The sequence below is a fragment of the Neopsephotus bourkii genome, unplaced genomic scaffold, assembly GCF_033783945.1.
Source record: "Neopsephotus bourkii isolate Nb327-2 ecotype Australia unplaced genomic scaffold, CSIRO-AGI_Nbou_v1 NB_234, whole genome shotgun sequence".
NCBI lineage: Eukaryota > Metazoa > Chordata > Aves > Psittaciformes > Psittacidae > Neopsephotus > Neopsephotus bourkii.
In genome coordinates, this window is record NW_026900744.1 from 4,342,279 (window position 1) to 4,362,601 (window position 20,323).

Genomic DNA, 20,323 nt, shown 5'->3' on the forward strand with positions numbered 1-20,323 from the left:
CTGCCGCATCCCGGATCGGCCACCGGGCCCCTACGGCAGCCACAGGCGCGTGTCCGGGTGCAGGCCCCGACTAAGCCAGGGGCGCTGTTGGGCAGCTCACGGCCCGGGACACCGGCTGGGAAAGGCTAAAGCCGGAGCGAGGCTCCACCCGGAGCGGGCACCGGGTCGGTTGTACCGGTTTACTCCGGAACCTCTGTCAATCTACAAGCCCGATCAGCCGGCGGCGGCCCGCGCTGCCATGGCAACCGCACTGCGCCTGCGCGCTCCCCGCCCTCCCGCTGACCGTTTTTTTTGACCGCCGGCGTTTTAAAATCCCCCCTTGCTCGCGCGCTGGTTGTTTCCCCCCGAGCGTACGCTCTGATTGGTCAAACTGAGCTGTTTCCCTCCCACGCCGTGCGTCGATTGGGTGGGAGCAGGCAGTAGGGGGCGGGAGCGCAGCCGGTTGTGTTCTCTGATTGGCTGGCGGGCGTTGGCGGCGGGGAACGAAGGGTCGGTCGTAGTGTCTGAAGGCGCCGGAGTCGGGCGGGACGGGTGGTGCCCCGGCGGGAGCCTGGGCGGTTCTCGGAGCCTCCCTGTAGGGACTGCGGCGGTAGCGCGGTCTTGAGGTCGGGGTGTCACTGCTCACTCCCCCTTTCTGTCGGGGAACGCTGGCGCGACCCCTCTGGTGCTCGGCTGAGGCGGGGGCTGTTGTGGGCAGGCCCTTCGCCCCGCGGCAGGAACAGGAGGAGTAGGGGGCAGAGGTGCGGCCGTTCTGCATGGACCCTGTTCTTCCCAGCCTGGATCTGAGGTACCCGGTCTGGGAGGGAGGGTGCGCTGTACCCTTCTTGATGAGGGGGATAGGTGGTGCCCGTTATGGCACACGTTGGGTCCGGTGCCGCCTCGCGAGTGGTTATAAGGAGCTCTGGGGGCGTGTTTCTGATACGTGCTAGCCGAAAACTAGTGAAAATAGCGGGTCTTTAAAATGTTTGCCCTTTTAACATGTTAAATGGCACTTGTTTGGAAGGGTGTTGGCTTTTAATGGGAATCAATTAACGGTTACATGAGAGGCAGGCGAGTTGCTTAGAGCACCGCCTTAAAAAACAAAGAGTTCTTTCCTGGCAACTTGAGGAAATGTAAAGAGAGCACCTTAGCACAGCCTGACGCTTCAGTTAACTACGACGGAAGTTCTTGCGTATTTAAAAGTGTTGAGATATTTGCTGAATGTTGTAGACCATCAAATATTTTGTATTTTGTATAATATAGTTCAGGCAACTCTTAAAAATGTGATCTCACTTGTGTAGATTGGTTTATGTGGCTACATATGAATTTCTTCAGGCCTTTTTGAAGTGTTTTTTCCAATTTTTGCACTATATTACTTGAGTTAAGGCTTTTTGTCAGAAATCTTCAAAGCTGAAGTGGAGTGAATGCTGACTTGAAAAAGTGACTAAAACAGGGCTTTTGGAAGCTGGTGTTATATCAAGATTTTCTGTGTGCCATTGGAGTTTAATGACTGATAAGCTTTTCCTTTCATACACTATATCCAGAGCAGCAGCTTCTTGAGCTTTATCTGCAAATTTGTATTTTGGCCTGCACATCTTCCAAGATCCCATGAAGGAACTGTCAGGTGGAAAACAAAAGATTTGTGTTGATTTTGTAGTTCATATGCTTGACATCTTCATAAGATAAAGTTTCTACTTCATTGGCCTGGTCTGGAAACAAAGAGTACCAACAGCTTATTCATGCTATTTGTTGTTTTACTTAGTGTTATTCCTTTGTTCCTTCTTATAAGTGGTGTTTGAAACTGCTAAGCTTATTCTGTTTTCATTGTTTATCTCTGTGATTTTCTTCCCAGATTTGTGCCCGAAAGGATGGTCCCTTTCAGTTTCCCTCTGTCAAAGTGTGCACTTTGGGACCCAGGCCCTATTGGTGATGTCATTGGCTCACATATTACCTATTACAGGTATGAATACCTTTTTTTAAGCAGCTAAAGGTTAAAATCAATCAAGAATTACATAATTCAGAGCCTCGTTTATCTTTTGAGCCTAGTGTGTGACAAGAGACAAAGGAAAAAGAAAAAACTGGTTTATGAATTATAAATATATAGGGATTTTAATTGGAAAGATTTGAGAGTTTCTTTCTATGCTGTAATACGGTCAAATGGGTTTGAGGGCCCTCATCCTAAAGTAAGTTACAATTTCTGTTCGTTTCCTTCTCATATGGAAAGGTGTAAAGGTAACTGTATATTTGTCATTTTCTTTAACACATTTTTGCTTGTCTCTAAATATTTACAGAGAAACAAATATATCTGACAAACTGGATACAGATTGGGTGCTTCAAGTAAAACTTACAACTGAGCATTTTGCTTGATTCAGGAATCTTGTTTAGAATGCCAAAAGTTCTGATGTTTGGGAATTTCTAGGGCAGGATGTTCCAAATTTGACTTGCAAAACAAATGGAGGGCAAAAATTGATCCTTATTATTTAAATGTGTAATTTTATACAGGTGTTACAAAAATCTTACTGTAAGAGCAAGTATATGCATATATGTGTATATAAGGGTGGACAACCCTTGCAGGTCAGAGGGGCCTCCACTTGTACTTGCCACATAATATTCTTTGAGTTAATATTAAAACCTTGAAGTTTTAACCAAGTTTAAAATAAATTATGGAGGCATTTCATTTTAGTTCATCTTGATCGGGTATGGTATGAGCCATCATCACAGTATTCGTATAAACCAGTAGCTTCACTTTCAAGTCTGACCTCTTTCCAAGTCAAAGTCAGATAAGCGATCTCATGCTAAAGTGATGTTGATGTATTTACTGTCCCAGATTCAGAACTTGAGCCCAGTCTGCAACTGCTATAAGCATCCACACTAAATGTTGTGCTAAAATGAGAGAACACCATGTCAAAATCAATTAAGCCTTTTGGCCAATTCTAGTCATTAAATAATTCACTTGTATTTGTCTATAGTTCTTGTGACTATGTGGGCCAGCAGAAGAAAAAGCTTTTCCCTCTCCTTGTTACTCATTCTCCATAGAAAAAAAAAAAGAAGTTCTTCCCTCTCTTTGCTATTTATTCTCCATAGAAAATATTGTTTCTGCTCTGTTATTGGTTTGCTGGACCAGTCAAGCCAAAATATTGTTGAGATGGTCTTACAGAGCATCCTGCGGAGCTACTCTAGTTAAAATATGGCTTTCTTGAAGGTGAATGGTTGGGGTGATGCACAGAGCAGAAGCTAAAATTCCACTGACATTTTATACAACGTTGTTAATTCTAACCTTTTTGTTGTTTAGGGCTTTGGTATGTTTCTGTATGCTTTCTTTTTAAAGGACAAAAAAACCCACATGGAAGCTATTGCAATATAATAAATACTTCTTCAAACAAGCATGAAATATGTTTTGGATCTTAAGTTTGCTTATTGTCTCTTTTTAGAAACCCAAAGTTATCTATGATGGAGAAAACCTTGCGACTTGCCTATCGCCATGCTAAGCAGAATGAAAAGAGATTATTTTCTTGTTTTTTGCTTGGGACTCTTGCAGTAGATGAAGGTAACTTTAAACGTCAGGTAGACAGACAATATCAGTTGGTTAAATAAGTTGTTATCAAGGAGCCCAAGTTGCTTTTGTACTCTAATTTTATGTATTTATTTATTTTAAAGATGGGGAAGGCATAACGGTAACAATAGACCGCTTTGATCCTGGTCGAGAAGTTGCTGGTGGATCGGGCAAAATTCCAACTGCGTCTCTTCCTGGAGACTTTTTGATTCCATGTACAGTTAATGCCTGGGGACCTTCTTCAGATGTTATAGTGCATGGTGCTGAAGATATCAGCTTGGCTTTGCAGGTAGGCACCTCTTGGCAACTTCTGGGTCTCAGACGACTGGACGATGCACAGGACTTGATTTCCCATTGCCATCAATTTCAAACACAGCAGAGGTGTGGCTGAAGCAAGATGATGTAGTTGGCTATGTGAAATGACCTGCATGAGAGTCACTGAAAAGTGTATCAGAAACTATTAAAATCAGTTACTCTTCACGGGTTTTTAAGGATCACAGAGTCTTTAATCTTGGGCTAAAATCTTGTTTGCTGACAAAGTTTTTCAGCTGGTCTGACCACCAAAACCAGCAAGAGAACAGTGACTGCAACTTATTTAAACAAGAAAAAACAGGTTTTTTTTCTTTCAAATCTATCATGAATGAATTCCAGTATTCACACTACTGTAGATAAGCTATTGCTAGGCAAGTGACTTGCAAGAGAGCATATAAAGTCTATGTAGGTTAGTACTTATAACTGAAATGTGTGCTTGACATTTCTGTGCTCTGCTGTAGACATCTAATTTAGCAAATACACCTTGAATCCCTGTAAATGTGTGCCTGTAGTGGTGGTTGTGTGTATTTTACAATACAAATAATGCTTACTTCACATCTAAACTTCCTCATGCTGATACATCCAAATGTTAAAATAGAAATTTCTTTAATGTAAGAAAACTTAGATCACTGAGCCTTCTAGTTACCTACTATTTTGTTAACTTTCATACGATGTAAGTAACCCCAGGTTTTTTAATATACCATAAAATGATGCTAAGACATGCATAGCTTAATTTCAGGTATATTTTACATCATTGATTATATTCGTTATAGCCATGAGTTTTGGAAACCTGGGTTAATGACTTTTTATACAGTGCCTACTGCTGTAGTAGTAGCTATGGTGAATGATTTGAGTTCCTGGTATAATACAACTTGAATCATGGTAGTGATATGAAGACAGTGTAGTGTATTTACCTTTTTTCTGTTTTCCCCATTTTTAGGGTCTGCAGCACAGTCTGTGCAGTAAAGAATCACTGGACCTTTCTAAACTGCTCACTGTGAGAGCTCATATTATTTTCACAGAAAACCTGGATAATCTACATTTTAATTTTTACTGGGCTTCAATTACTGCAGCAAATATCTTGGAATACACCCCTGTGAAGTCTGTCCCAATCATTCCCACAGCCCTAGCAAGAAATCTGAACAGTCCAATGAATATTGCACAAGTTCAAGGAACATGTAAATGTGGGTGAGTAAATGGTGGTGATAAAGCTATCAAAGTTGCCTGGCAGTTTATTGCATTTCCTAAAGTAGGTAGGTAGGCAGGATCTCAGCCAGTGCTTTGCTTTTTGTGAAATAACTGGCATAAGAATAACATAAATTCTTGGACTTGGAAAAAATTTGGAAGATTATAAACGAGAAACATGAAATGGGGTGGGGTGAAAATAGTAACTGATTCAGTAGGGGTGCTTGCTTTTGACTTCAGTAGAAGCATCCTGTTGCTGGGGCATAGGTGTATGCCTCTAGTTAACACAATAAATACAAACAATACCCAGCTTCTTAAATAATACCAATGCTAGCCTTAGGATGAAAATCAGATGAATGTGAAACGTCTTTTTCTGTTGCTCATGCTCTTAAGATGTATTGGGGAATCATCCTTCTGACTGATAGCTAATTTAGTAGGGTGAAGTTAAGATAGACCAGGGAAATAATTTAAAGCAACTGAATGTTATTTTATTAGGAAAGAGACTTTGTGAATGCCTCTCTGAAAGTTCCTCTTCAAATTTAACATGAGTTGCACTCCTGGATTTGTATGAATACTATAATACTAAGTAAATTTTGTCCTTGATAATTCTTTAATACACAGGACATTGATGGAAAGCTGAGGAGTTGCTTTAAGTGTGAAGGAAGGATGGGTTTGATTATTTTTCTCTCCCCCTCCCAACTTTTTTCTTAGTGTTTTCTAAACATGTATTTGTCTTTTCAGGATTTTTTTCTGAAATACTGCCTTCCATAATACTAAACAAAACCCAAACTTCTGCTTTCTTTCAGCTATCTTACTATGGACCAGACACGAAAATTGCTTTTGCTGCTTGAGTCTGATCCCAAGGCTTATGCTCTGCCATTAGTTGGAGTGTAAGTGTTTGCCTCTGTTTTTACAGATTGATCTACATATTGATTTGAGATGTACTTGAGGGACTATGTAGTGGAAACTTGCTAATGAAATTATCTCTAATTGGATATTTCTTCTTGCTTCTAGTTGGCTTAGTGGAGTTACCCATATCTGTAGTCCTCAAGTCTGGGCCTGTTGCTTGCGGTATTTATTCAGTTCTTCAATTCAGGAAAGGCAAGTCACTTTTATCTATAAATCAAGGAAGCTGTTGGCTGCCTAGAAATGCATTCCACAGAAATGCATGGCAACATGGGCTCCTTTCAAAGATATTTAAGGGAATTCTGTGTTTTATATGTTATATGGGAGGTAAGGCGGTTTTCTTTGTACTTCCTGGTTTTGACTTCTGCCTTGCAAACTTTTTATGACTGAAGTGTTAGAAAGCTGGGCTGATATCTTAAACACAGAACATTAATATCATTAAAGTCTCTGCCTTTTACTTTAATGAAAAGCAGCAAGCAGGAAACAACAGTTTAAACAGTGATGTGTTTCAGGTTTTAACTTTTCTTATGGGTTTTCTCCTTGACATAAGCTTACTCTCTGGTTGTATCTGACTAACACATTGAAGCGTATTGATTTGCAGCTAATGCAGGAAGTCAAGACAGCTAAATAGTGTGCTTTTTTTTTTTCCTTTTCCATTCTGATTATATTTTGTTTTATTTTCGTTGTGATGTTGGTAGATAATCATTCCTTGTCCACTACATCTTTTCACTTGCAATATTTGTCAAGTTCTACTCACACTGAAGCTGGGAGGGAGTGCAGATATTTATAGTTTAAAACTGCTCTTCAGGCAAATGAAACTTTTAAATATGTTGTATGCATAAATATTTCTTCTGCTTCACAACATTTGCTTTTAAATTCTGAAATAAAACTACATTTGCTGAACAGATGTGTCTGTAATTACAGAAATTACTTTCTCCCCTTAACAATTTAAATATGCCCAAATACAGATAAGAGCCCAATTAGATTATTAGATGCTTGACTCTCATTAACTTTCACTGATTCCATCTTGGAAGTGGATTAGGCAGAGTTGATGAACCATGCAAACAGAATTAACCTCTGCAGACTAACTGCTTAATCTGTGCATCGTTTGTTTTTAACTCTTGAAGTTGTAAGTATCATTTTGAAGTTGTGTGTGAATGCATTTTTCAAATATCTTGTTTGTCCTGCTTTCTCCATCGTTTATCTTATTTAAAAAGAAAAACAATCAACCCTGCTCTATAAATAAGTGTATTGCATGTGCTATAAAAAGAAAAGTTATTCTGAAATTAGTACTGCCTCTTCATGGAAATGCACATTACTTTCATTATCCTTGATCTTTCGTGTTACATGTTGACTGTTGTTATTGCAATCAACCTGTAAGAAAAAAAAATTTCTTTAAAAAAAAAGTAAACAAAATTCCAGATCCATTTTGTTTTTAATATTTAAGGATAGCTGAAACACTTTAAGGGTCTATATAATACATCTCCAATTGAATTATTAAAAAAACCCGCAATACCATTTTTATAGATGCTTTCTTCTATGCTATGATTAAAGTTTTCCAGGAATTCATTTAAAGTACTAAGTGATCCTAGAGGTTTGAGCTAGAAAGTAGATTAATTATTCATACTTCCCTACTTTGCTTTGATACTTGCATGTGGCATCACTCGTGAATTCATCTGCTTTATTTATAGCTCAGTACCACTCAAAGTGCAGTGACTCACCAGTTTGTGAAACGGTGTGATAGTTTGCTCAGTATATTGAGAAACTAAGGGCCTTCTTCCTGTTTCTTAAGGTTTTTTTAAGAAGTGGGCTTTTTTTCTATTTTAGGGTTTTTTCAGAATCTGGGAGTTTTCTTATTGTGCTTTATTCGTTGACACACAAGGAACCAGAGTTTTATGAATGCATCCCATGCAGTGGACAAACTGAACTAGGGTTTCAGATCTTAACTTGCAATGAAACAGTGCACCTCTTCAAAGTAAGTGGTTTGGTTTCCTACTACATTGTGGTATTTTCAAATCTGACTTTTAGTTTAAGTACTTAAAGCAAGGGTCACTACAATGTAACTCAAATGGAGCTGCAGTGTTTGAAAATGACATAGCTCTATAAAGCTACCTTTTTACAGTGATTACTGTAAATTCAGTTTATGTCTCAAATGGAGAGATGACCTCCAAAAGTCAGCAACTGCTCACTTTTCTCATAGCAATCAAAAATCTGTCTTTTAAAATGTCCTGTGCTGTCTTGGACTCAATGCTCCTTCTTCTAGTGCCCTTTTGGCTTTATGAGCAGAGATTCTGATTTCCCATAGCATTTGTTAATCTGGTGTGCTGTGTATGTGCTGGACACATCCAACAACTGTGGTGGGTGATGCCCATCAGTGCATTCTGGGGAGCAGAGCTAGGTGCTGGTGCTTGTGCTTTGCTTGAAGTCGAATGCAAAAGGGAATTCAGTGCTTACTACTCTGTGTATCTCTTGTGCTATGGTAAGAAAGCAGGAAAAATTTCATCATTGTGCAAAGTAACTCTTTGAAAGAGTTTGATGCAGGATCTGAGATACAAGTAACCAGGTTTGAGGAAATTCAACGAAATCTCAGTTCCTTACATGTTTTCTTAGGCTTGTACAGAACTTGAAGCTGATGTGTAATCTGCTCAATAAATGCACCTACACGCTGGCAGAGAAGCAACTAGTATAACATGTGTCCTGTATGTTTACTTTTCTCTTTGCAATTAAATGTCCATGTTCAAGGCTGCCTTCCACCTTTTCCCTAGGTACAGCTTAGCTTCCTGAAGATGACAGGCCTCTTAACAGAGGCTCACTTTTGTTGTCTCTAGCTGTGGTGCATGAAACAGTGTAAGGAACAGTTGCTGTTTCCTATAGTGGTGAAAGCTTGTGGAAGAGTACCTAGGCAGTTACCACAAGGAAGCATCTGTTCATGGCTATAATTAGGCCAACTACTTTAGAGCAGGGGGAGCAGTGTTAAACAGGAAGGGAAGTTGCCTGCCTCCTTGTAGTGGTGAAAGAATTGAGAATTGAAAGTCAAGGACAAGCAGCAAGTAATCAGATACAAGCATCCTTAAAACTGTTTCTTTAGGAGTAGTACTTCAGTGGCTAAAGGTTGAAAGTTTTCATGCTTCACACATACAAAAATATTTCATTCCAGAATGTCGAACCTTCAGACAAAAGCCCTATCCAGTTTGAATTGAGTGCAGAAAACCAAAATGCAGAAACTGAGTTCTTCCGCAGAGTTTGCAAGAAACTTCCTCTCAGAAGGTAAATCTTTTGGATGTCACATATATGCAAAAATATTTATTGGATGAGGTTTTTTTGACCTGTGCCAAGTGTCAGTTTAGCTGTGAATAATGATCTCGCATTAAAATCTATGTATGTGCTTTTGTTTATTCCTAGAGTTAGTATTCCTCAAGTAAGATGGTCAAGCTGACTATATTCCAAAAGAAACTATTAGTAGTTCTACTCTTGATACTGGTGGTTTTAACTTCTACAGTGGATGTTTCTAAAAAGGCTTCTGTACTGATGTAGCTTAGTTTACTGTATTAAGTCTTCTGAGAGATCTCTCCTTTTGAGGCAAATCTCCAAATTTAAGTTGGTAAAAATTAGTTTTTCCTTCCCACTTTTCAGAGCTGGAGACCTGGATAGGTTGAAACTTAGGTTTTTTTAAGAACCTGACTTATCCAGCGATTTTTTATCTATGACTGTAAGATGGCCTTTATAATCCTTTAAACAATGTTACAATCTTTACTGTAGCAGTCCTGATCTTTCTAACATAAATCAGTGCTTTGCTCCTAGGATGTGACTTAGAGGGTATGTATGTCTGAGGGTGAGGGGAGGGTGGGTTAGTTTCTTTTTGTCCAAAAGCAGCATTTGTATTATCATTTTTAGAGCTGTTTGCTCCCTCCCTAGCTAACCAGGAAGGAGATGCATAGCAGCTACTACTTAAAGAAATGGTGCTGATACTGTGCTGTAGATGGCACAGTGAAAAACGTGAAGATTCATGTTACTGCTGCCAGATTTGACAAGCAAACATTTTTAGTTTGATTCATGTTGGTTGTAGTCCTTCCCAAGGCTGTTCACCCAGCAAGTTGTCAGCAAGTGATCATGACTCTGGTGTAGAAGATGAGGATTTATCACCCAGACCAATTCCAAGTCCTCACCCAGTGAGTCAACAGGTAACTAAGTAAATAATTGTTATCATCTCGATGTGACACTTAGAGCAGAAACACTCATTGTAAGGGGACAGGAAACAGAGTTGAAGAAATGGACCAAGAGTCCCAACTGCTGCTCTCCAGAACAGCCTTTTTTCCAGAATTACAGACACTTCAATTCCTGTATATGCTGGGATTTGGGAACAGAGAGAAGTAGGTTCTACTCTGGGAATCTTGCTACCATTAAATGGAAGAGTTGTGGTATCTGAGGTAAAGATAGAGGCAGCAAAGTCTTTCTTGCATACTTCTGGGTAAATGAAGTAAAGATCTGCTGGTCTGTCCTCTTTTACTGCAGCATATACAAATGCAATGAAATAGCAGCCCTCAAACAGCATAGGTCTAGAAGGATGTGAGAGGTGCAACAGTACGTTTTACAATAAACAACTATCTGTTGAATATAAAAACAGTAAGAGAGAACATGTAGTCTGCTTCTTGAAGGGGAAGGAGCCATACTCCGAAATGCCCCTCAGGATGACCTGGAGCATTCGTTTAATAGACATGGTTATTATGCCATATGACAGTAATTTTGTCTAAGAATGATCCTAGAGATCTTGCTGCTTTTTCTGTATCTGGATTTTCCAATCTTAAGAAAAGTATTCAATGTGTAGCTGATTTGGAGCTGGTAGTGGTCATATATTGATTTTTAAATTGAAACATTTTCTTCTAAGAAATTTTGCATCTGAAAAGATGAAAGACAGTATTTTAAAATGACCTTAAACTTGCTTGTATAATTGTCCCTTCAGGTTACCAGGATCTTTCCTTCAGTTCCTGAACTGTCACTTGTTTTGGATGGGAGTTTCACAGAATCAGGACAGTCATCTAAGCCTATGGGGACTTCAAATGCTAAAAGTCAACCCACAGCACTACATCAGCCTATTAAAAAGAAATGGTGCTTGGAATCTGCATATTACCCCACCCAGCACTCTGAAGACAAGCAAAACTTTTCTGCTAATATGGGAGATCCCTCTTTAAGGCAACTACCAAACCATTTAAATCAGAAAATTCCAATCTCAAGGCCTTCCAGAGGAAAGCAAGCTCCTCTACAGCAACCCTTTCACCCTAAGAAAGCTTGCCCTCCATCAAGAAAAAGTTCAGGATCATCTTCTCCTTCAACCCCTTGTAGTGGGCCTTCCCCAGATACATCTGCACATCACCCCAGAAAGCCATCAGAGAGGCTTGTGTTAAATCCCAACGGAGTATCCCAGCAGGGAGAGCCTCCAATTAGAACATCAATATCCAATTCTAAGCAGCTTCCTGCTGCTACGCAGCCAGTCCTCTGCAACTCTGTGTTTTCACCACAGATCTGCAGAAGACCACCAGACCTGCAGGTGTCAGCTCAAGTGCCACCTTGCTGTCCAGCTGGTGCATGTGCCTGTCAATGTCCTGCTTCCCTTCAGTATCACCCGATAAACTCATGGCAAGGAATTGGTAAAATGAGCCCCCAACATGGAGCAGAAATCCAATCCGAGATGGCTCAGCAGAATCCGTGTACAGTGCTGCATCAAAACATCATTTGTCCAAATGTTTGCTGCAATCCAGGATATACCACAAGCAGCCCTATAAGCATGAGATGTCATGGGAGAACGGGAAGCTGTTCTCTCGACAATAGCTTATCGCCTGGAATAAGACTGCCTTCAAGTGCAAGCCCCTCTAGTCCACAGTTTTGTGCAGCCCACTTACCGTGCCTGCACATGCCTGCTTCTAAAGCAGGATCAGATAATGGAATGATGGGATTATCTCCAGATGCATACCGAGTTCTTACAGAACAAGATAGACAACTCAAATTACTTCAAGCTCAGGTTTGTGGAAACAGCAGCTTTCTCCTCTGCCCTCTTAGTGATTATGCTTTGATAATTCCCCTGCCAAAGGAATTAAATTAACTGTTGTCTCTCCCTGTTGGAACAAGAGAACCTGTCATACCAGCTGCAGTTTGGGGATAGAAGGGGGTCTTGATTAGCTCTGCTAATTGGTGTGGTTAAATGAAAACTATTAGACTCTTGCCCGATTAAATTTTACATTTGTTTTTATCCTATTTCCATAAGAGAAAGGTTTCCCTTTTAACAGACTCTTTTATAATGCAAACTGATATGCCCTGTGTATAAATACTTTTCTGTATATATACTTTTATATATATATATATATATACACACATACACTTATCTATGTAAAAAAAAAAATCACTGCATACGTTATAGCCTTTGGAATTACTGCAAGGATACAGATGAAGCATAGGATGTTCTTGTGTGTTGCTTTGCTCACCTTCAAGCCTGTAACTTCCTGAGCAGTTGAGCCTATTGCTTTGAAAACTTCAGTTCTCTGTTTGCAGCAGACTGGCAGGATTCATCAGGTGTTTGTTGCTGCGCTGGAAAATTGGGTTTTGGGCTTCTTGCTCAATTCTAGTTTGATACCAGGTGAAGTTTCTTCTAAATACTGGTCTCTTGAGAGCTATGCTGCTGGCCCTGTACTTTACAGGGTCTGATTTGGGGCTGAAGAGCTAGAATTGAAATTGATGATGAATTGGTATGAATGATAGGAATAGGGAAGTTGCTTACAAAACATATTTTTCCTGCTTAAACTAGAAAATTACAACTGAAATAGGCTTTAGATATAACTGCTGTGTGTTAAATCAAGCTCTCAAATCATGGGTTATGAACAAGAGAGGGAAACCTCTCCTTATTGCATAAATACAGCCTTTACTGTTATATTTCTCCATGGAGCTGTGAACTAATCTGAGAACAGGGTGGATGCAAATACTTGAGTGAAGACTGCCTGGGCAAACTTAATTTTATCATTTAAGTGCTTATTTTTGTAATTAGTACAGAGTTGGTTTAGCATGATGTAGGGGCAGTTGGCATATAAATGCTTGGCTGTTAAGTAGGTAATAGGCTTTGTATATGAATGAAAGGACAGAGAATATTTCCGACAAATGCAGTGCAAATGGGTTTTACTCAAGTTGTCTTGGTGTAGTTCTGCCAGCTTGCTTAGAACCTCTTCTTTGCTAGGGCTGCCAGCATCAAAATTATGTTTTGATTTACGCTGCATGCACTGCTGAGAACTGGAAGGTTATCAGGCTTCTGTGGCAATGCAGCATGGATTTGAGTCCAGATCTTGGAGGAGCTCAATTTAGTAATTCATTTCTGCCTGTTATACTTTATATTTTGTTGTACAAATTGTAACATGCTGATAACTGTTACAGATCCAACGCTTACTGGAAGCTCAGGCTCATCAGGGTTGTTCCTCAGATCCAGCTGCAACTGGCCATGCTCTGCAGCCTGAGAAGCAAGGGGATGTTGTTTCTATGGAAACACCATCCTCATCCGGCCCACACATGAGGAGAAGTGTGAGCGTGGCTGTGAGCACAGGTAATGCTTTAGTCTGTAAAAATAGGCTAGTATCACTTTTTCTGGATGTTTGAGTTACATTTGGGTATAGAGAGAATGTTTTTCAGGAATGCTGAATGTACACAAGCATCCACCAGGTACAAGAACCAGTTCAGTTCTCTAGGTGTTATTTGCAAGTTTAGGCTGAAGTTATATTTTTTTGTCTGGGCTCTGCAATAGCAGTGATTACCATCACTGGAAGAAGTATTTTCCCAATAGCTCTAGTGTTCTACTTTAAATTTTGACATATTGAAAGAAAAAAATCCATGTCTTTTTGAATTAATAAATTGCTTTGGTAAGTAATAGCTTCTCTCCCATCTGGTGTTTTGTTAAATATATTATTGAAGTTTTTTGTAGGTCATTTACATGCACAGAGACTGTATTTGCTTTAATTTTAGCAAGTTATGCAGCTGTGTCTGTGAAGTTACATATTAATGTTTTGGTTCCTGTTAAATCCATGGAAATATTGTGGTTAGTCTGGAGAAAATTTTCAAACTGGCTGAAAGTCAATGCATTAACATGCTTTAATACAACTGTTTATTTTCATCAAGGATGCCTTGGAAGAAACTAGGACTTGAATGATGTTTTGGCAACTCTTAGCTGTTCTAAACCCTAAATCGCTTTTACACTGGTGAAAAATCCTGAATGTGAGGAAAATGATTCCTTTAGCTTTACAAGGGCAAAGGGTCTTAGAAGACGGTAATGAGTTTCCTTCAAATAGGTAATTTTCTTTTCTAGGTGCTAGCTTATTTTGGAATACAGCCTCAGAAAAACAAGACGACTCCACACCACAAGGGAAAAAAGAGGATGAAGAGATTTCTAAGGAAGACATAAGCATTTCAATTAATGCTGAACAAGATGCAAGTAACACAAGTATTGCTTCTTCCTTAAAGGTGGTTGACATGCCCAGCTTTGTAGACAGTATTCACCTTGTGGAAGAAGGAACTAATCAGAACACTCTCCAGTAAGTAACCTGAAATACCTTGTGTTCACATAATAAGCTGAACTGCCTTTCACAAGTCACTACTTTCATAAGTATTTTTTCCAGGAATTATACAGTCACCTGATTTTGGCTGTTGTGTTCTTTCCCTTCTTTGTTTTCTAATTATGCTCTGAATTGTAGAGCTCACCCAAATAACAGCTGCCTTTAGAGTATGCATTTATCAGTCATGCAGGTTTAGCTAGCCTACCTATCAGCAGCAGCTGATGGCAAAAGCCTTTAACTTGGAAAAGCATGTACAGTGCTGGCAGCATTCCCTTTCTTACCTTAAATCCCATGGAGTGGGGGGGAAGGGGATGCTGCTGTAGTCAGTTGTTTTCCTACAGTGGCTTTTCCCTGTCAGTATTCAGAACCCTTTCAGTTCTGAGGGGCTTAGGATGAGGGATTTATGATTACGCCCTGAATTTCTCTGTATTTTACACCTAATTACTTAGTGTGTGGTGAATGCAGGTGCCAACTTCACTACTGTTAATTTAATTATTTGTAAACTTAGATTCTTCATAGTGCAGTGCCTAATCTCAGACTAATTTGGGAAGTGATTTTAAACATATTTTTAATTATTTATATGGATGATATTTTTACAAAGGGAATAGCTCAACAATTAGGACTTCTCATCATCCAATAGTCTCTAAGTATGAAAAGCCAAAGGAGGGGAAATACCCTTCCAGTTTAAATTAGGTTTCTAAAATAATCATGTTGGAAAAGAGGCTGGTAATTAAGCTATAACTTGAATATTCATAGTCCTTGATTAAAGCATTATCTGCAAACATATACTGCTACCGTAAATGTTACTGATTCAAATCAGTCTTTTGAACATTGTACTAGAGAGAGATGCCATTGTAAGGTTCTCTTCAACTTGTATTCATAAACCTGTAAAATAGCTGTGGAAGTATCTTATAGTAAGAACATAGATCATCACCCAGATTTCTTTGAGGAGGAGGGGAACGGTTTTGGGAACGATGAATAATTGCTAGTGTAACAGTAACTGATAACCTACATTGACTATCTAGTACGTCACGTGATTTAAATCTTATCGCTTTCAACACAGGCAATTGATCAGTTGAGTTCTGAAATTCCCTTATCTTACACTTGTCTCCTGAGGAGAAACAGGAAGGGGGAGGAGGGCTGCTTAAAGATCTTCTTCAGGATGATAGTACTATTGATATGTCTGGTCTCAAATGGCTTTTGCAATGTACACACCAGCTATCTGAAGAGGATGTAGAGCATCACATTGTAACTCAGTCTACAATATTTATCCTTTTTATCTGGAAATTTCAGGTTAGATTATGGTTCCTCTTTCAAATCTGCTATGGAGAAATATTTCAACTAGGTGTCTGTTCTCAGTTCATGATACTCAGTGTGCACTGTGTATGTGGGTACTTGTAGCAGTGTCTTTGAGAAGTTTTTAAGGTGTTTTTAAACTGCCACAGTAATCTTGTTATCAGATACCTTGGTAAAAAAAAGGTTTCAGAATATGTGGAAGATACTTATTGCTAAAGGCTTTTAAGTGTCCATAAAAATGCTGAAACCATAAGACAAACTCTAGACTTGTTAATAACTTCAGTTTCATCTGCTCTAAGGTTTAGTTGTGGAGCAAAGCCTCAAGCAGCAGACAAACCAAGAAACGTTAGGATCTGTTTCCAGTACTCAGTTTTTCTCCTCTTCATGAAAAGATAAGGCACACGTAGTGCTTCTTCTGTTTCAGTGAAATAGTTCGACGTCTCTGTGTTCTCTTTCAGAAATGGAAATGTTTCCCAAGCACTTGTTCGGAGTTCATCCTTGGAAGGAAGTATTAGCGTGTGTTTAGAGAAAGAACCAACAGAGGGAGCCAGCAACCACGTGGTGGTAACAAGTGAGCAGAGCTCGGAGCCACCCGCCTCGTTGCTGCCTCGGAATCCATCAGAGGAGCAGAAGCTTTACCAGGACTTATTGGTAATTCATGTACATGTTGTGTAATTCATGTACATGTAGTGTAATTCATGATAGTGTGCACTGAGTGAAACAGTCGAAACAGCACATGAATGGAAATTGCATGTGGTGGTGGTGTTCACATTTTACATTTATGGAAATTTAACATTTATGGAAAAGTTCCAAGTTTGTGGTTGTTCTTTTTTTTAAGGTTTGAATGGTTATTCTGTACATCATTCTTCCATGCATACATGGAATACTGAGTAATAAGTCTGTAGTTCAAAGACAATGTCAGTTGTTAACTTCCCAAATTAGTGCCCTTTAAAAATAGCACAGCTTTTTATCTTCAAGTCCATTAAAGGGCTTTAATTTTAAATATCAGTACATGATATTCAGAATGAATATGTATTCAGAGCACACTGTTAGAGAAAGCTTGAAATGTAAGATATTGTAGTGTTTGCCTACACTGCTGTGAGTTTATGTGATTGCATCTGAACTGAACCTAAATTTGGCTTCTTTGTCAAAGTAAGGTGTTAGTCCATCTAATTATGTTTTAAGTGACACAAGAATACACCAGGATTTTGGGTTTTAACAGCTGCATGTCATGATGGTTTTGCCCATGTGGTTTCTCTCCTGCTCCCTTTTCCTGTAGGGCCAAGTAAACCACCTCCTGAAGTCCTCAGAAGAGCAAAATCACTTGCCTGTAAAATCTGGCTTCATTAATAATGATGGCCCTAAGTATCAGGATATTGATGCTACAACAGAAATGGCTTCAGAGACTGACAGGGAAGCGGTGGACAAAGAGAGTGTGATCAGTGCCACGCTGAAACAGCTGAAGAGTCTTGGAGTGACAATTGACTCGCCTGGCAAATTGAAGAAAAACACCCACAAAGTGGAGAATGCCAGGTAAAATACTGGTTGTTCTGAGCAGGAATTTGTGGATGCAACCAAAAATGAAGATTGGCTGAAGGAGTAACAAGAAGGGGCTGTGTTTACTGCCACTGGGGATTTGTTTGGCAACTTGATCCACATTTCCTGCAAAGATGAAACACTGGCTCATGCTATGGGTATTTTGGATAAGGTTAAGAGCTCTGCTTGCAAAACTCAGATTATTTAAATATAACACAAGTAGCTGTAGCTGTTAGAGTATCTGATGATTCTTAAAGTATTGCACATGCAGTAGCACACAGTTCCCTAGAATAATACCAAAGCTGCTTGAGAAATTTCAGTCCTTCAGGCTATGTCAAAATATTCCAGAGGAACACTGGACCTGGGAGGCTGAACGTTAAGCAGCTGTATATTTTGTCACTGCTACTTAACCTTTGTCTTGTACTTCACCAGTATAAGTGAAATCATTATCATGGCTTTGAAGTATATATCAAAACTGGTTCTATCCTAATTGTTTGTTATTACAAGTGAGATAGCCTTGATGAAATAGAAGACGGAGCAGAAGTAATTTCTGAAGGGCATGTTTGAGACGCAGGAATTTACTTATGTAGCTGCTTAGGCATGGGCTGGCTACAGTTTCTAAGCTCTTTTATCTCCTTTTCACTTGAATGTCATCAGTTATTTTTCTGGAATTTCTGGGCTACCTTCCTGGCTGGAGAGTCTGTCAGTGTTCTTTTAATGTCAATAGGATGCTAATAAGTGAACCTATAAGAACTGGAATTCTTGGGATTTTCTCTTCCAGGCTGGGTAGCGGGGTGGGATTCTTCCTTCTGCCATTCACATGACTGATAAGCACTTCTGAGAAAAGTTCTACAGCTCAGCAGAGAAGGAAGCAACAGTGAACTCCATAGCATAAGGAGTGGTTGTTCATCTGATCCCGTTTATTCTCCCAAAGCAAACTTCGTGATCTGTGCTCAGTGAAATAGGAACTCTTAACAGTCAACATGAGGAGTTTGTGTTTATGAAGTAGTATGAGACGCATGCACTAAATGCACTGGTTTATAACCACTACTAGTGTACCAGAGCTTATTCTTTCAGTCTTTACACCAGTTTCTTGTATACCTTATGTGTTAACAAGCACAGAATGAATGAACATATCTTTACTGAAGAATGCCTTCAAAGCCTAGAACCTTGCAGTTTTCTGGAAATAGATAGTATGTCAGTTCCCATAAAAATCCTTGAATTGGCATGAATTGGGAAAGAGGAAGTGTTCTTGGTCTCTGCCATTGGGTTTGTATCTTCTATCTGTAGATTTTAAGTTAGATGGCATCTTCTAGAGTCTGAGGATCAGAGACGTATAACATCATGTTCACTCGTGAGAATAGGCCAAGAGCTTACAAACCCACTTTAAAAACAAAGTCAGTTCTGAAACCCACTAGAGCTAGGTTCTTCCTCATGAGAGGATTGTGCTTAGTATTGGAAGGGAATATCAGCAGTATTAGAAGGGAATATCAGCAATTCTCTAACATGGTGTTTGGATACTGCCAGTGCAAGTAGCTGGAGAGCTGCTGTTTAGTATATGCAGAACATGTGATCTGGACACTGAGTAATCAAGCTGTGGTGATCAGAAGGAAGGGAGTAATTGATTCAGCAAGCAAATAGAAATTATCAGATGATATTGTGAAATGCAGGTTTTTCCTGTTATGCTAAACTAATTTTGTGATGTTTTCTTTCAGCATTTTAGCCTGCATAAATCCTGAAGCAGTGGTTCCTGGACTAAACTATATGTCGTTTGCCAATGTCAGCATGTGTGGCTTAACTCCTAATGTTGTTGACCTGAGCATGGAAGCAAATGCTATAGCACTCAAGTATCTCAGTGAGAATCAGTTATCTCGACTATCCCTCAGTCGCTCAGGCCAAAACCCTCCTGTAGATCTCTCTTTCCAGGACATCTTGCATACAAATATGGACAAGAGCATGGTGGGTCTTAGCTTAATTTCACCAAACAATATGTCTTTTGCAACCAAGAAGTACATGAAGCGATATGGGCTGATACAGGGCAACGACAGCAGTGAAGACGAAGAGGAACTGCAGGTTCGAGATGGCAATTCTGGCACTGTCAAAAGTGAAAGCACACTGGACAAAAACTGTGTGTTGGAAGGTTTCACACACCAGACTGAATTACCCAGAAGAATTGATGGAAAGCTTCCAGTTCATCTAAAAAGTCACAGCAGAGAGCTGAGTGCCAGTGCTTCTCCAGCATTAAACAGCCCTGTATTAAAAAATATTACAAATGAAATGTTTCCTCCTAGAACAGATCAAGCAGATGAGAACTCAGTTCAGATTTTAAAGGATTTAAAATCAAAACCTAAATTGTTACCTGGGAGGGTTGAATTCACTGAACAACCTGGCAGGAAGGAAGAAGGAGATGCTCAGGTCTTCCCCGGAAATCTGCATAGTCCACTCCTTGAAACATTAAACCAGTCAAACAGCATGAATTCTGTTGGCACCATTCTTGATGTGAAACAACTCAGGCAATTGCCCAAGTTGTTCTGAACGTCCCCCGAGGTGGTTTCAACTCTGGATTTCTCCCTAAAAGACTGCAGGAAACCGAGGATTAAGTTATCTTTGAAGAGGTCACTCTGTGGTAGCAGTATCAGACTTGCAGAACAGTGTTTTCAGCCCAGGCTGGGGACAGTCACCTCTGAGTGCCTGGCTGAGGAGGTGCTGATCAGCACTGCAGTATGTGTGCACTTTTGTTTACAGTTTGGTGTGATTTTTAAGGTATCTAAAAGGCAAATCAACCTGAGCCCAAGATATTCTCTTAACCTGCTTTTAACAATGCTTATTTAAATGTTCTTCCGTTGACTCTTTTAAAACACTGACTTTTACACGTTTGTGCCACGTGAGCCATCGCCATTGTGCGAGGCAGAGCAGGGCTACCTGAGCTAAAGCACTAACTTCTAGGAATGAGCTGAAATGGTTGGATTACTGG

General features: G+C 39.7%; 1 protein-coding gene across 1 annotated transcript; it reads left to right on the forward strand.

Annotated features, from left to right (window-relative positions):
- The first annotated feature begins 723 nt into the window (after positions 1–723).
- Positions 724–20,323, forward strand: STIL (STIL centriolar assembly protein). Its single transcript, XM_061344878.1, has 16 exons — positions 724–787; positions 1,832–1,939; positions 3,411–3,526; positions 3,637–3,821; positions 4,785–5,032; positions 5,836–5,919; positions 6,044–6,130; positions 7,763–7,910; positions 9,093–9,202; positions 10,002–10,116; positions 10,896–11,951; positions 13,349–13,514; positions 14,271–14,496; positions 16,272–16,464; positions 17,093–17,346; positions 19,065–20,323. The coding sequence occupies exons 1-16, from the start codon at positions 756–758 to the stop codon at positions 19,882–19,884; spliced, it is 3,948 nt and encodes a 1,315-aa protein (XP_061200862.1). The 5' UTR covers positions 724–755; the 3' UTR covers positions 19,885–20,323.